We start from the raw sequence: 17918 nt of genomic DNA, 5'->3' as shown, positions 1-17918 counted from the left end.
GAGAAGGAAAGAGAGAATGAAAGTGCTATCTTGGTTTTAATTTTGCCAGTTGAACTGCGGAAGGGCGATGCTGATCGCTTTAAGACCTAACTAAAAATATCCAGCAAATAATCCGGAATCCACTTTGGGCGTTTTGTGTCGGATCTCAGCGATGGCGCCGTTTTTCTGCTGTACTCTCGCGTCAGCGGCTCTGTCTGTCCGAACGCATTAGTGACTCCTTACCTTGCCCTGACCGGGCGCGCCCGGCCCTGCGAAGCTGGCAGCCTGCGCGGGAAGTGCGCGGAGCTGCGCGGGGCTGCCCGCCGGAGGGCGCGCGGCCTGTGTCGGGGCGGGGGGAAGGGAGGGTAAGCAGCTCGTACAGAACGCGGTCGGCAGAGTTCTTGATTAGTGTCTTTATTAGTGTCGTTTGGCTGAATGCTGGTAGTACTTGTATCTTGAAGTTCAGCATAGCAGCTTTCCAGTACCTAAAGGGGCCGACGAGAAAACTGGAGAGGGACTTTTTACAAGGGCATGTAGGGATAGGACAACGGGGCATGGCTTTAAACTGACAGACGGGAGATTTAGGTTAGACATTTGGAAAAAATCTTCACTGTGAGGGTGGTGAGGCACTAGAACAAGCTCTCCAGAGCCCTGGCAGTGTTCAAGACCAGGTTGGAAGGGGCTTTGAGCAACCTAGTCTTAGTGGAAGGTGTCTCTGCCCTTGGCAGGGGGGTTGGAACTGGATTATCTTTAAGGTCCCTTCCAGTCCAAACCATTCCATGGTTCTTGAGCACAGTTAATCTAGCAGTAATGTGTTATAAGGTACCTTAATTTATTTATGCACAGGCTTTAAATTTCTTCAAATAGGCATGTACTGCTGTTAGTACAGAGCAGGCATTCTGTATTATCTGAATCCCCAGTGAACTGAAGGATTTATGTTCAAATAGTTGTGACTGCCAGTAGTGCAGAGATATTTTTGCACTGGGCACTTGGTGATTTTTGTAGAAAAGTTTCAGGGTTGTATTGCACTAAAAATTAAATATTCTTATTTTCTGAGAAGATGGCATTTGAATACTGAGAGTCAGTATTTAAATGACAGTGAGAATGACGTGTTTAGTCCTTTAAGAAATTGTTCTTTAAGAAACAATTATTTGCAAACAAGGAATCCTGTGAAGAACAGTGTTTTCCTTTACTGATTTTTGACCACATATGAAAAGAACATTCAAAATCTGACTGTTCCTCCTTTGGTCTCTGTTCTGGAACAGGTAAACTTCTTCACTGTAAATATTTCTGGTGTTTTTGTGAATGTATGTACATATCTTGAATTCTTGTGTTGTTTCTGGGTATCTGTGACATGTAGCATTACATAAACACATTTAACACTAGCTGTGCATTTTGACATAGGATGGAACACTTTGACCTAAATAAACACATCATGAGCAGTTTTATTCTAGATACAGTGTCAATCTGAAGCTGTCCAAAGTGGGCTGAAATGCCTTATATTTTTTACTTGGTTCTGACTATTAAAAGAAAACAAATCCAAAAAGCAAAAAAAAAAAAAGTTCTAAAATTTTGAGTAATTCAGTTTATCGTAACATTGAGGCCTGAACTGAAAATTTTACTGTGTAAGTCCTTTTCCATGATCAGCTTGTGAATTAAGGGCAGTTCTGGAGTAGTGAAGCTCAGTGTTTGGGGAGGTATGGGTAGAACTGTGAGTATTTAGTTTTTGTTTATCTGCTTTGACATGCTGTGTCCAAGTACTTGTTATGCTGAAGGTCAAACTGTTTCCCAACTTCAGTTGCTGGAATGATCTTTTGAAGGGTCCTTTCAGATTTATTTTCACTTCTAAAGTGGAGCAGTGACTAAACAAGGAAAAGAACCGTAAACCTGGGGAGTCAGGTGTAAATAGTCTAAAGCTACTTTGGTTTTCATGCTGACTGTTCATACTACATCAGAGGGGGTCTGACCCTGTGAGCTTCTGTGTATTTATCAAAAGATCATATTTACTTGTTGAAGTCCTCACTTAATCTCTTTCAAAACAGGGGTTGTCCTTCTACAGTGAAAATCAAAACTTACCTGGGGACAGGCTATATAAATCAGGCTGCATGGTTTCCTGGGTTTTGTTTGTGGGTTTTGTTTGTAGGTTTTGAAGTATGCAGTAACTTATGAGTTGTATCATTGCGTAGGTAGGGCAGGTTAGAATCTGGAAGGTCAACTTGTTTTTAAGTTTTGATTTTTTTCTAGCATCCTTTTGCTCTTAGATTAAAGCTGGTTTAGCACTGATTTTTTTAAATTTGTGTGTGGAAATTATACATTATTGTGTTTTCAAGTTTGTTTTCACTTAAGACAGTATATTGATACATATATCTAATATGAATTGGATTTTGACATACATCCCATTTTAAAGAGAATTCTAGTTACTGCTACCTCGCATTTTGTGGTTTAAGTTACCTGGTAGTTAAGACATTTTTGTGTAATTAATTTAGTGTCCTTGAACATGGCCTTCTGTATGGCTTGAATCTCTGAAATAACAGCATTGCATGCTGTTGCGGATATGGGTCACTAGTATGGGGCATAGGATTGTTCAAGTGTTCTGTAAGTAATTTCCTTTGACTTCTGTTACAGTAAGGTTTCTCATTAGAGGATCTTAAAAAACAACCAACCAAACCAACACCACCCCCTCAGTAACCCAACCACAATTTAGTTATCTGTAGGGGGCAGATTATGTATGAATGTTTTAAATATGTTCCTTTTAAAATACAGGTAAGAGATGAGGCAGACTAAAGTGAACCTTTTCTTGAATGTTTTCTAAAGCTTTTCTGTGTTTTTTCAGTGATCAAGTGATCTGTAGTCTTTAAAACAGTGCTATAAAATCTGTGTAATCTTTAAAGTCTATAAATCCTTTTTCATCCTGCACTTTGCAGCTACTTTGTTCATCCTTATTTTTGTCTTAAGTCTTCTAGGCCTGTGAATTGAAGCAGGCAGGCTGTGGGCCTGATCAGTTAACACAGTGAGTGATTTCATTCTTCCGAGTTTGGGCCGTCTTCTCCTCTCATGTCAACTAGCACTGGTTTATTAAAGTAAATGATTTTTTTTTTTGTAATTTTCACCAGTAACTAATTCAGTCCTTAGTGTTTGGTGGCAGATCAAAACTCATTGAAAGTGTAATGTAGTGTTAAGAAATCTCTGTAACTATCTTACATCAGAAGAGAAATGGTTTAGATTACTTTTGACACACCTGTATACCTGCAACTGAATCCTTTAGGACAGTATCTCTGTCAGAAGTATGTGTTAAATGTTTAACACTTAATTATTTAGGACTTTAAAAATATGATTATAAATTATACAACAGTCCATAAAGCTTCTTCAAAATTAAGTTGCTTGGCTACTACCTGATTGAGTGCTGGTGCGCAGCTGAAGCAGTATGTCTGCAAGTTCAGAGCTGCTTTGCCATGCCTGGGAAGAAAAAAATACTTTCCCTTTGATTCATTGTTTGTCTGGTTCTTCTAAACTGGTGTCTCTTTAGAGCCTCGCTACTGTGGATATTTATGTTTTCATGCACTTTGTGTCCATGTCTTCTGTTTGCACTTTGAAACCTTATCCTGTAAGTATATCAGCGTATTTTAAACATGAATTTTTGTTTTAGTAGTTTCAAGTAGGGAAATACTTTACAAATAATAATAAAATCAATCTTGAATATTACATCAAAATCCAGTTAGTTCACATTTAAGATGTTTACTTGAAACACTTGTAGCCCTTATTAGTGTCTAGTATGGGAGAGAATTGTTTACCACAGTATTTTTTCGTTTTTAATCTAAATGTTGTACTTTTCTATTAAAACTTTATACGCATTGTTGCTATAGGCACTGATACATTTTATAATGTAAACTTAGGTTTCTTATTGAAATCTTAGTGAAAACTAGAGTCTGTTTACACTCAGGCATGTCCAAATACCTGGACAAGGTATTCCTATGCTGTTCTGTAAAGGAAGTTGATTTTGATTGACCTGTGAGTTTGTTTGTTTTTCCTTAATATAACTGGAATGATCCACATCTAGCTTTCCACATGGTCTTGTCTGAGATGATTTGGGAACTTAATCCACCCATTTTGCTGTATTTCATAATCAAATCAAAGCTTGAGATCTGGCAGGGACATCTTGGATTAGAAATCCAGCGAACTAGTTCCTTCAGTGGAAAAGGCTCCTTTAGGCTAGCAAAATTCCTACTTTCTCTGGAGTTTCAAGGCATTTTCTGTACTTCTTGAAGCTCTAATATTTTTGTCTAAATTCCAATGTGATTTTACTTATGTTCCGATAATGTTCACTTGTATTTTTGGCCAACACTATTCTTTAAATGATAATTCTTCCCTGTTTCTGATGTTTAACATGGCTGTTCTAGAGAGTTAAAATGTCAACTCCTTTTGGGGTTTTGTTTTGATAAATTAAAACCAAATCAGTCTCAGAAGATGGATGAATGGCAGGAGTCTGAGGCTGAGTAATCTAGCATCTCACTGCTGCAGGGAAAGGAAAGAGCTTTTACCTTCTGCTAGCAGTGAACTATTAAGTTGGTTAAGTCATCTCCTGAAACTCTCTGCTAAATATGTGAATTGTTATGGCTTTTTGAGTTAACTGTTGCAATTTTCCACAACTATTAGCATTCACTTTTGGCATCCATCTAAGTGGAAGGTATGGAAGTGTTTGGAGGTAGGGTGGCTGTAATAAGTCTTTAATGTTCTTGTTTTTCTCTTTGGGATTATTTCTTTTAACTTATGCTTCTCTGCTAATCATTGGTATTTTTAGAGAAAATATACCTGTATTCCTTCTACTTCACAGTTTCTAATACTTCAGAAACATAATTTCTCTCATATACTAGAACTTAATCTCATGGTCTCACCAGTGGAGGGTGAATTGAGGAGGGTGTAGATCAAGATTTTATCAATTTTATTTTTTAAGTACAAAAATAAATCAGGGTTACTGATTTACTTCAAAGATTTCTGTCATCTCATCAGTTATTGTCTATTAGAAACTGCATCTGTATATGTGGTTGAATGCAGGTTTGTGCTGCTGTATTGGGGTTTGGAGACAGGGATGAGCATGTGTTTGGAGACTGAGGTGTGCTGTAGGGCAGACTGTGACTGGATAGAGTGCGATGAGCAATAGAAGTGTAAACTTCCGAGTTGTTCCTTTTAAGTTAGTAAGGGAACATAGCTTATCTTTCAAGTAATCTTAGCATTGGCAGAACAACATGGTACAGGGAAGAACAGGAAGAGGAGAATGAAGAAATCCTTCCTCTTTCAGCACAATTTGCTTTATGACCACTTTAACACACCTGATCCATTGAACCACTTCTTTACTAGCAAAACGCCACAGTATTGCTATATAATGAGTCTATGGAAGCCAGACTAGACTGATGTATATATAGCTCACTTCCAAAAGAGAGAAATCCCGTCCTGATTTCATCCCTCCTTTTGCACTGTCTCTGGTGTGCTTTGAGTCCTGAATGAATTAGGGTCAGTAATCCAGTACAAGTCTAGCCCATCAAAGGATGAGAAAACAGTAGGCACTTTTCTGCTGATTTGAGTGCTGGAACCAAAGAAAGGGAATGGGTATAGTGCTTTCCCCAGAGTTTGTGAGACCAGGAAGAGTAAGATACTCCTGTTAGGAGTTTAGCTGTCCTGTTTGACCATGCTTAGAGATTGCTTTTTGCTAGGTAGACAAAAAATTAACCCTTATTGTAAGATGAGCACACAGACGTGGGTGAGCAGGAAATAAGCAGGTTGAGCCTTACAGGAGCTGATAAATGATGGATCATTTTAGACAGTTTCTTTGTGGTTTATCCTTTAGAGTTTTTGTGTGAAGATCTTTGTGGTAGCCTGAAATCGTACTTGCATGTTAACTGTTAAAAGGGTTAGTTGTTATACACCGTTTATCAGGTACTGCTTTGGTGTAGTGTTCACATAATTGTAGACAAATGGGTTACTTGCAGTGATCTACTGGATTACGGTGTAGAATTGGATTACCAAGATGATGACTATTTCTGACTGAAGTACATAGATCTTACAACTGTGTTTCAAAAAAAGAAAAAAGCAGGAAGGAAATGTTTTCTATCCTAAATATAGTTAATAATAGAATAGCTTTTTTTAAGTTTGAAACTACGACATCTTTAGAAGGTTTTTCAATGATGTGACATGCTTTCTCTGTAAACTTGTAAAAACCATGTATATACTCCAGAGTCTAGTAGTAGTGTGTGGAAGTCAGTGTGGTTATGTCAGGATGCATTTTAGGGACACAGTGAACTCTGCTGGAAAAAAGTTCTAGGACTTCAGCTTTCAGCTTTGGTTTTAACTAGCAATAAAATGCGTGAACTACCTGAAGTGCTTCAGAATTGGCAGAGACCACTAAGATGAACCTCGGGTGAAATTTATGTTAAGTATGTTTGGAATTTGAGCCCTGTCAGCTCTGGAATTTGGAGATGCAGGATGAGCAGTTAACTGCAGTCCAGAGAACAAGTTAATATTATGTATCCTCCTGATTACATTAATACCCTTTTAGTAGGGATCTGCAAGTGTGGATATAGCACAGTGTGACTAGAACCCATCCCTGGTAGTTAGGTAATAGGTTCTGTTTTGTCTGTTTACATTTTGAAATTGCATGCAAATTACGAAAACTAAGACTGCATAATGCTTTGTGGTTCTGTTTGAAGGCTTGGGAGAGCTCAGTCTGTCTAGTGGCAAGCCCACATTTTATGTTTCATCATAAAGTTAGCAGTAATGAATTGCTATATTGATACCTCAGTATAAAAGCTGAAACTCTAGCTGGCAGAAAGTGCTTCTGGGAGATGTACTAAATTGGATATATGAAAAGAGCTTTGAGACTGATAGTTTTTAAAAGCAGAAGAAGGTGACAAATCCAGTTGGTAGTGAGAGTTTCTGCTATTAGTGAATAATCTAGTGTTAAAGAGTTTGTAAGAAAAAACTTATAATGGCAAAAGTTCTGTGGAAAAAGCTTTGGGGACATGTTACTGTATGCAAATAGGCAAAAGACAGATTTATAGCTAGGTAGGTGAGACTAAAAAGGCTGAAATATTTTTGAACAGGGTGAGTCTTTAAACTGAAAATACTAATTACACTTCTAAGCAATAAAAAAGGAACTATTTCTGACCTAGGTTTTCTGGATAATTTTTTCACATTTCTGTGGTGGACTGATCTTTTTTTTTATCCTTTTTTTCAGAAATACCGGTACCAGGATGAAGATACACCTCCACAGGAGCACAGTTCTCCCCACATTACCAGTGAGGTCACGGGTCCAGAGCTGGTTCATGTATCAGAGAAGAACCTGTCACAGATTGAGAATGTCCATGGGTTTGTTTCCCATTCTCATATTTCACCAGTAAAGGTAGGCATTTTTAAAGTTTAAGGGTGAACTCTTTTCATTCACTGTCCAGGAATACGATTTTGTAGGGAAAACCATGCATGAGATACACACCTGTTTCTCTTACGGAACTGCTCTTTTGTGTAAACAATTAAAGCATTAACTTAGTTGTACATGTCCTGCCTAAACATGACTGATAGTAAAATGCCCAGATGACAGTGTAGGTAACTTCAGGTCTTGGATATAGTTTTGAGGGACACTATAGTTACTGCTGTAAGTTATGTGTTGGGTTTTCTGTCAGGATCCTGTAGAATCAATTCTGAGTTTTCTTCTTGTAAACATTTTAATTGAGGACCTGAGTGGAAAATGCAATAAGCCAGGGATAATACATATCTCTGGAGATTTTCAGCATACAGCACCATTATACTTAAGACAGCTCTAGTAACTTCAAGGCAGATTTAAAAAGAGCAAACTGCATGTAAGATTTTGGAGGTGGTTATAGGAGGCAATTTTATTTACTGGCTTAGTAGTGAGATGGAGCTTAATCAGTTTCTGAATAGTGTAATATTTTAGTGTGCCAAACTAAATGCTGTCTTCTATAACACCTCTGAGCCCTTATGGCTTGTTTTCAAGAAAAACTGGGGAAATGGTTTGATACCAGTGAGCATTTGGGCTTTAGAGTAATGAGTTTACACTGTATTAAGTTTATAGCTTGGTGTTTTTATTCTTACGAATTGCTGGGGTGTGGTAGAATCCTTTGTGACTGAAATTGGCAGTGTACTGTAACAAGTGCCACTTATATAAGAAAAATGTCATTTTGAACCTAGTTAATTTCCAGATGTATTTATTTTTTTTTTGTATTGTGAAGAGAAATCTGCTGAGTATGTCAGCTCTGTAATTAATTTGTAAGGATTGTATAAAGGAACCAATGGCAGCAGGTGAGTGTGTTTAGCAGTTGTGATCCAACTTTTCTAAGATTTTAAAAATTTATATGTTGGTATTGAACAGTTACTTATTTTTACTTTTAACTCCATAATGAACTCTTTGTGTTTCTATAGTCTTCAGGAGCTAAAATAGCTGAATTGTTTAAGCTGTAATGAAAAATCGTTTTGAAGTGAGCTCTGTTAACCTCTGAAGAGCCTTCTAAGAATGAGAATTTTTAGAATTCTTCTAAGAATAAGGCAAACCTTTGATTTTGAGAACAGCTGGGATCTCTTCTGTTGCCTATTAAAGTAGACAGACTAACACACTTTTGTGTGTCTAGTTTCCTGAATTTATTGATATTCAGAAAGTAATACAACACATTTTGTGTGCAGCCATTAGAAATAAAAAGCCCCCCTCTGTCTCTGGGGGCTTAAGGTCAGCTCTGTTTATTCACAAGCTCTTACTAATTCATAACACAGTTAGTCTTGCATTTCAGAAAGCATAAAGGGATCAAAAGGGCAAAGAGGCAAACTGTCCGTAATAACTGATCACATATAACACACTTCACAATGTAGAAACTCATAGAAATAAAAAATAAAACTCTAGAATGGGCTTCTGAGGCTGAAAATAATTTTCTTGGAGCTGACGATGTATTACTTCATTATAGTTGTACAAAAAAATTGTACTTTTAATCATGTTTAAAGGGCTGCAACTACCTTGATTTCTGTCTGGCTGACTGGATCTCAGGGAAACCAAACTACTCAGAATAGTTCCTGTGTTTGACTTCAGATTATTTTTGCAAATAGACAGCTACAGAAGTACAAAAGTAATGATTTGATATTGGCAGTAATATTCCGTGGAAGATGACTTAATTTCTTGTCTGCGGTGCGAATGAGCTGTACCCTACATAGATCCTACCTTGGGTCTCCAAAACCAAGTAAGACTTCTGTTTAGAGTGTACATGGAACCCTGAATTACCTGTTCTAGTTGAGCTTTCTCTAACTGTTGTAACTTTCTGTAAAGACACTGACGTAAAACCCAGAACAGTTTTACAGAAATCAGCATGGGTGACTGTACTCTGCGTTACTCTGCTCAGATGTGATCTAAGTGCAATTTTATTTTCTTGGGGTATGTTGAATATACAACTCTGCTACACTGTTCTAGAAGAAAGAAACCACCTCTCATTTAAACTGTTGTGGAAATCATGTTAAGCAGTGTGTAAATATAATTAAAAAGTATGGTGAGGTCTTTTCAAAATACTGCAATATCTAAGGTCTATGAGGAGGCTTACTACTATCTTTCTGAAATGCATAAGTGCTGGGAAATACCACTGGGTAGGAAAATGTGTGTATGAGAAATACAGCTGTGCAACCGATAGTACCATTTATACCATACATCTGATTATTTTCAGGTGACTCCTCTTTTTATTATTTTTATTTTATTAATTTCAAAGTAATCTGGTAGAACTAAAATTTCCCAGAGCTTTGTTCATCTGAAAACTGGGGTGGGTGCTCCAGGTTTCAGTTGTTCACCTACTTTTTGTGGAACTTTGAATTCTGATACAAAGTTGGCTGATGACTTGCTTCTCTTCTGAGGTCAACTTCTTTTTATAAATCACTTATAGTCTGAGATCATAAGGTATTTGGAGTGAGGTGTGCATCCATAGTTTCATAGACCCTGGGAATCTTCATGGGAACTTTTTAGAGTAAAATGCCTTTTTGCTCACAAAATTTCTTTTTGGTTAGCAAATGGTTTGCTGAAGTTATTGAAAATGGCTGTTAAAACTTGATTATGTCATAAAAACCCCCAAGGTTGCTGTTGTATCAGCTTAGCTGGTCCTCTTCTTTTGGCTTGATGATCTGCAAGATTTTCGTAGTTTTGGCATAGCTCATGCTGAAGATGAGTTTAGTAAGAACAGTTCTGTAATTAATTTGTGTAATTAATTCTTGGCTAATATACAAGATCTTAATTAGCTTTATTCAAAAGTATATTTGCTCAAGGAAACCAGATGTTGATAGAGAATGTTATGTTTATTACACCCATGAGATAATGAGAAGATTTTTCTAAAAAATATCAATGTTAAATACATTTGAAATTTGAATATGGAGAACAAATCGTAGACTGTGGTTTTATGATCATATGCTGCTTTTTAAGAAATGCTGCAGAGGGCAGTAGAATCAGATTTTGAGGAATACCTTCTTTTATAGCAAGCCCTCTGCAGTCTAGAGCAGTAATACAGAACGTGAATAGTATGTAGTGAAGAAGGGAAATGGTTTAAGTAGTTCACATTTTGTTCATGAGAGGTTTTAAAATTTTCTAGGGCTTAAAGCAACTTTTAGGACTTGCTTGGACAGGGGGATCATTATTGAAGAGCAGCGCTCAGTGACCAGAAGGACAAAAGTGTATCCCAAATTTTTAGAGGATGAACATGTGACTAATATTTATCAAATATCCCACTTTGAGTACTGTTGTAACTCAAGGTCGTTTACCTTCTTGACAGAGGGGTGGGCTACCTCAGATTCAGGTTAAGATACTGCATGCTTGCAATTACCATGAAATGATGGGTACTAGGTGTACTAATTTAAAGGTTAAGCATGAGGCAGGGCTTGCAGCTTTTGTTTTGTTAGGGTGGAGCTTGGTCAGTTTGTACTTCATATGTCTGGAGCACCAAAGTAGACTTGACCCAGGAGGTTGTGTCCTCTGTTTCCCATTTAATCCTATGTGAAGTGGAACTGTATTTCTGTAGCAGTGAAAATGGGTCACTTCAAATCCTTCACAAATACTGTCCCAAACAAAATGTTTGGAAGAATTCTGCAGCTTTTTTTGTTGTTGTTTCTTGGTTTTTTTTGGGGTGGTGGCCGTTTGGTTTTTTATTTGAAATACTGTTTCTTCAGTTTGAGGTTTCCAAATTCCAGAAAAAAAAAACATGGGGTCAAATTGAATTCTCTGTGATTCTGTGAATTTTTGATGTAATTGAAGCTATACAGTGCTGCCAAGATTGACCACTAGATGGTGATACTACAACGGGATTTATTTCAATTATAAAACTAGGTTTAGTTTTCTCTCAGACCTTCAGATTGTCGTTTTTTACTTTAACATTTGTTCTTGTTGAATAGCTTCAAGGAAGTGAAATCTGACACAGGTGTGATACACTGCCAAACAAGTTTTTAACTTGTGGAGTAGAAGTTGGAGTTTTCTATCAAGGAAAAAAAACCCTTGAGTAATACATTATTACAAGGCTTTAAAACAGTGGGTCATGATGTAATAGTAAGAATTATTACTCTTAAGATCTATTTAAAAAACCCCTATCTTAAGTCTCTATATTTGTTAAAAAAACCTGTGCATAAAAGGGAAATATTTATAGCTCAAAATTTACAATGTAATGTAGCAATTCACTGTTTAAGTGTAAGCCCTGATTGGGTTGTTATTTATGTTATTATTAAGTTTGTATATTCTGTTGGTATCTGGGGTGTTAGTACAGCAGCTTCAAAGAAAATATGCAATTATTTGTAAACGACTAAATATATCTTATACTGGGAAGGTACACCATGAGTAGTGTAATAAATATTCATCTTGATCCTGGGCTGTAATATAGTCATAATATTACAGTATTCACTGCAGTTCCATTATATCCCCAATTTCCATTCCACAATTTGTACAAGGTTGTTTTTAGAGAATTTTCCAACTATTTGCTAAATTTATAAATGGTACTATGCTATGGCTGCCTGCAGTAACAGGAAGCTAGACTTTCTGATTCAGGAAGGTCTCTTCAGTTCTTTTTTAACCAAGTATTTTTTGCTGATCTCTCTCTGGAGATTTTCACCAAAGGGTGTAAGAAAAATGCTTGCACTTGGTTTGTTCCTTACACACTTAGCACACATTGACAGCTGACATAAATGTTTTAGTTGGAACACTACTAGCATTCTTAGTCTAGTAAGGTATCTAAAATTGCTTATTCATGCTTATGCAGTAAAATTTTAATTACTGACTAATGCAGAACAGCCATAAAGAGCTAAAGGTATTCTACTGGTTGAATATTTGGCATCATCAGAATAACTTTGTGCAGTCATCGGTGAAGTAGCAAGACAATCCAGGAATTGTGAGAAACAGGTTTTGGGGGGGGAAGTGTGTTAATCTTGAACTCCTGGTTATGTAATTACGAACTCTTGTACGTATTTCAAGCATCATAGTTGGCTACTTTACTGTTCTTGTGTGCTCACAGAAATAATGATCTCTGTACAAGTGATGCTGGGAAAAGACAATAATGAGCAGATCAGGCAGTGCAGTGATTGACCATTTTCATTACTAGCTGCCTGTTTGGTTGCATACAAAGACCTGTCATTCCAGCTGAGTGCTGTGATACTCCGCTAAAGTGCTTGAGCTTCAGATAATGCAGTAAAAATCCCTACTTTCTATACCAAAGATCTTTGTAAGAATTGTTTTAGGCATGTAGATTAATGCTGCTTGCCCATTTCAAGAACAGTGGTGGAGTTTCTTGTGGTTATATAAACAGTGAATAAAACTATGACTTCATAATATTATGACATTAAATACAAATTAGTTACTGTTTTTCTACACTTGAACAATGAAGTATTTCAAACTAAGGTGAAGTACTGTTTCCCATTGAAAAAAAGATGGAAGTTTTTGCCTCAAATTTTAACAAGTATATTTTTGCCCAAGTGAAGCATCTGGTACTGGTGTGCAAAGCTAATCTCATAATATGTCGAATACCTTTGAACCAGTAGCTTTGCGTCGTGTCAGTGCATCTCTGTTTTATCTGTGTATACCTAGCCGTGTATTAAACTTACGTGGGCTCGGTTTGCATTACAGAGAAAGTAGCCCGTTATTAGAATAAAAGCAGTAAACAGTTCTTCAGCTGTATCAATGTCTGAAGTGTTGGAACTTGGGATGGTGTAGTGGGAAGGAGAGGATTACTCTTTGCTTACACTATTAGCTACTGAGAGAGGCAGTAGGTTATCTGAGCATTTCATTTGAGCTAGTGCTGTGATTATGTCGTTGCTGGGCGTAAGAAGTATGCTCTTCAGCCTTACCTTTCCTCTTGCTTAGAAGTCATGGCCCCTGTTTTTGTGCCAGATACTCCTACTTAGTGTAATGTACAGACCGTTTCAAAAAGGTTTCTAATAATACGTATCAGCAGTACCCAAGCCATCTACATGACAGCCTTTGTAATCCTAGTACAGCAGTGTGGTTTATTACATGCGCGGTAGTTTAGCTCTACAAAATAAATGTCTTGTGCCCAGTTAGTGTGTGTCTGCTTTTTTTCCACGTTTAGACGTCTTTGGAAAATTATTTCCAGGACCTGATGGTATTTAAGCTTAATGGCTTTAAATCAACTCTAGTATGAAACTGCTTATCTATTAGTGCTGCAATGCTGTGTAGCAGTCTACTTAAAATGACTGTGGTATCACAGGAATGAAATATGGTAAGGTGGTACTTGTTCTTAAAATAGCATCCAGAATGGAGAGGAGAAATAAGAACTTGCTCTCATTTCTCTACTGGCAAAGCATGGCGAAGCTATTTTGAAGAGCAGAACCAGTGATTATGTGGAGAAATTACAGATGAGAAAGCAGTGAAAGCATTGTAAAGGGAAATTCTGCTGCACAAATCACTTGGAGTATGTACATAAAGGTCATCTTCTTGATGTAGGTTTATAGGGTTTTTTATGTCCACACAATAGAATTCTTCAAAAAAGCTTACAGAGAAATTTTAGCTGTCACAGAGTAAGAAAAAATAAAATATTTTGGTATTTAATTATAAAAAAAACCCCAAGACAATAGCAACAACAATCAAATCCCCAAATCAACAAACCAACAACAAAAGGGAAGTAAAGGGTAAGAAAGAAGATGAGTAATCATGATGGATTGAGGTTACCAGAAGGATCTCAGAAGAACCTGTATTCTCATCACATTATCTCGATGGAATGAGAGCTCAGGGTTAAAACAGATTAATGGAATAATTATGTCAGTACTCGAGTTACAGTCAAAAAGCCACATGCAGTACAAGAAATATCTGCAGAACCAAATGGGAATAAAACTGCATTATTTTATCACTCTAGAAACTGCACTGTTCCTTATCTTGATGAAGGCAGCCAGTCAATCTAGAAATGGTTCATAAAAGAGGAATAAGTAGTCAGAGGCTGAGGGCAGCTACTGTGCTGTGAAAGATGAATCTGTTTAAGTCCTCAGATATAACTACTGTCAGTAGTTATACTAAATTACTAATTGTCAGTAATTATACTAAAATTATGAAAATGACTAGGGAATTGTTATTTCAGAAAGATATAATTCTATTTAGAAATATAAATTAGCAAGTGACAGTTGTCTTATAGCCCCTAAACACAGTGATCTACTGTCAGTATCTGACTTCAGAATAATTTAGCTGCTGATACTGTTTTGGTTTGTGGTTATACCAATAAAGGTATTGCAGCATCCACTGCTTGTCTCTTCTGCCCTTTTCATTCAACTGGAAATAACCACTTTTATTTAATTCTTTCCCATTAATCTGTATGGGAAACAACTGCTTATCTAAATATGAATATACACACATGCTGCTTTTAATGCAGGCCAACTTCCTTTCCCTGTGAACCTGAACCTTGTACTGATAAACCTGGTAGGTTCCATTCTCTTTATCATCTGGTGTGTCTTCTTTCCAGTTCCACCTGTATCCTCAAGTGCTTGCTCAAAAGTTTTTCAGAGCTCATGGAGTTTCTGTTAAAGCAGACTTCTCTGTACATTAGGAGAGTTTTCTGCTCTCAGAAAAAAACTGATTATTACAATTTGAACTATGCACATTCCAGGTTAGCCATCAGTTCAAGTAACTGTAACTTCCTGTTTGCTCTAGTGTGTTTTGGCTTGTATGGTTTCCTGAATCCTGTTCTTGCCTGAGCAGGAAGGTGAGATCACCCTGAAGATGAAGATGCTGTTTTCATTTAGAACTTAAAGATAAGTTGGCATGTAATTTTCAAGATTAGTTATGTCTGTGAGAAAGTTGCTGTTACCTTTTTTCTAAATTGAGACCTTTCTAAAGCTTTTGGTTATCTTGAGCAGGAAGACAGTACTTCTGGAATTAGTAAAAAACCTAGAATACAAGAAATTACAGAGAGACTTGAATGTCCCCTCACAAATGCTCATTTTTAGACTACCATCTTACTTTGGTGGTCACTCTTGAGAGGAGGTTCTCTGCAATCTATAAGTAAAATGCCCAACCCAAGTTCTTGCTAGGATGCTACTTACAAAATTCCTGTAATTGAAGAATATACAAAGACGTGCAAAAGTGTCAGTTTGTGTTTCATAGTAAGAAGCAGTTGACCAAATCTGCCCTTTCTCTCTATGGATCTGCTCCACAAATACTTGCCAACAGAAACAAGAAGGAAAAGCTGTAACAGATGGGCCATGGATTAATCTGAACGTTAGAACAACCTAAAATACAGTAATCACCATCATGTCATTTTAATAACAGGTTATACTCTTTTTGCCTCAGATTTCCCCTGACCTCTCAGTGCTGTTGGGCTCATTCTGATGACTAAAGAAAGCCTAAAGAAACAGAAACTTGCATTAAACACAGGATATTTTTTATCAGTCTGGCATGCCAGAAAGATAGGCAGGATATTTGTGAACAGGGTACAGAAGGCTAGGCAGTTCAATCTGCACAGATTGGTAGGTTGTTTGAGGTGTAGTATGAGTAATAATGTAGTAATCTTTGATATTAAATATTTATACCACAATGTATCATTATGAATAATCATGCTGGGGTGTTTACTTATAAAATACTTTCAGCAGGAAAAGATTTGTTTTCTCCTATGTAAATCACACTTGATCAGGGGCTGTCCTTTCATTCCCATTTCTCAGCTAAAAGCTAAGATGAGCTTTCTAATATATCTTAGCAGAAAGGGTTAACTGTTTTTCCACAGTATCTGGTTTGAGTAGTGTACTTCTGGGCTTTGGCTTAGAATATTGTGTATGCTTGTTAATGAGACTTAAATTTGTTTTGCCAGTAAAATTTCCTTACACATAGAATTCTGAAAAGTTTAAAAAGTAAGCATTAATTTATGTCTGTATCTTCAGTGGTGTGTTTTTGTTTCCCTGCCTGGATAGGTAAAAGTTGCATAATCTATATTCTGGTATTTAAATAGAGTTCTGCACATTCCTTTTGTCTCTATTTTTTCCAGTAAAAACTTAAGTGATACTGAAAATAAAGTAAGTCCCTACCATTGTTTTATGTGGTTCTTGAATTTTCCTTGAGTATCACTTGATTCCTTTAGGGTCTGTGCTTATTTTAGCCAACATTCTGTTTAGCAGGATGGCAGTAAAACTGGGATAATACACTTTTCAAATGCTTCAGGGATTTTGTTGGTTTTGTTTAAAAAGGGTAATTGAGATAACTGCTGTTTGCATATACAGCTTTTTTGTTAGTGGGGTTTTTTTAATGTGTTGTTTTTGGGGGGGGGCGAGGTGGGGGTTGCTTGTTTAAATTTTATCCCCATCAGTTCAATATGCAGAATATGGAAATAGGGATGACAGAAGCTCTCACCTCTCTTTAGGACTTCCTGAGATTCCCTGGTAAGCTTCCCTCTTCTACCTTCTGGCTCTGGAGCCAATCATTCACAGACAAAATTTCAGCTACCACTTCTGTGTTGGTGATTCCTAGATTGTCTTTCTCTGGCTACTTATTTTTCTGTCCAAATAGTGCTTTGTCTGATTTCTACTTGTAGGTTTTTAACCCTTTGTTGAAATGCTCTTTGGCTGAAACAAGCCCTTGTTTTTACTCCCACCCATCCTTTTTCCAACTGTGCAAGTTACCAGTCTTCTAGTCTGGACTCCTCTGTGTTGCCCTGATGTTGTGCCATCTCTAGAATTATGCCTTGCCTTTATCTTCCGGTTGCTTTGTAACATAAAAATCAGTATATGTCTCATTACCACAGTATAAGCTCCTTCTACAAATAACTGTAACTTTTATCTTCTTAGGCATCAGCAAATCTTGCTCAGTATCATTACCATCCATATGGAGTGTAGGTGACACAGATTGCTGTCTTATATCACCATTGAGATTGCATAACCTTCTCCTGAAATACTTTTCTGGATTCCTGTCTCCATTGAAATGAAATCATCATAGCTTTGCTTTTAGGATTTTTTTTTTCTCTCTCCCCATATGAGCCTTTCCTGAAGTGCTGGTTTCTGGAGACTCTTTTTCAGTGTTGCCACAGTTAATCATTGACTGGGTGGGAATCAGCCTTGAAAAAAACTGCATTAAACCACAGCAAACCTGTCTCATCTTAGGCAGACTGATAAAACAGCAGGAAAAATAGGCACTTGATGCATTGCTTGTCCATGTATTGTGGTGTTCCCTTTCAGAATTTTAAACAATACCATGTGACTCAGTTTGGAACCTGTAGGGAGAACTATATATAGATATATAAATGATTTCTTAAAAAAACTTAACACTTTTTTGAAAGCTATACTAATACTCTTGTGCTTTCTGATCTTTTAAAAATGCCCATCAGTGTCAACATTTATGGCAATATGAAGAAAAACGTGGAAAATATTTTCACTCTAACTCTTTATAAAAGGATTCAGAATTTGAGGCATGTGTTTCAAACATCTTTAGTCACAGCCAGAGATTAAGAAAT

At 36.9% G+C, this 17918-nt stretch overlaps 1 protein-coding gene across 3 annotated transcripts in view; it reads left to right on the top strand.

The window, feature by feature from the left end:
* The window catches only part of DLG1 (discs large MAGUK scaffold protein 1), a 173757-nt gene that overhangs the window by 53330 nt on the left and 102509 nt on the right, over nucleotides 1-17918 (top strand). For all 3 annotated transcript variants that reach the window (XM_031047205.2, XM_005147012.3, XM_005147010.3), the window contains exon 4: nucleotides 7208-7372. In XM_031047205.2, coding sequence (XP_030903065.2) covers nucleotides 7208-7372 — 165 coding nt within the window. The remainder of the gene's footprint in view (nucleotides 1-7207; nucleotides 7373-17918) is intronic.

The sequence above is a fragment of the Melopsittacus undulatus genome, chromosome 6, assembly GCF_012275295.1.
Source record: "Melopsittacus undulatus isolate bMelUnd1 chromosome 6, bMelUnd1.mat.Z, whole genome shotgun sequence".
NCBI lineage: Eukaryota > Metazoa > Chordata > Aves > Psittaciformes > Psittaculidae > Melopsittacus > Melopsittacus undulatus.
The sequence above is the reverse complement of the archived record's forward strand: the minus strand, read 5'-3'. Positions and strand labels throughout refer to the sequence as shown.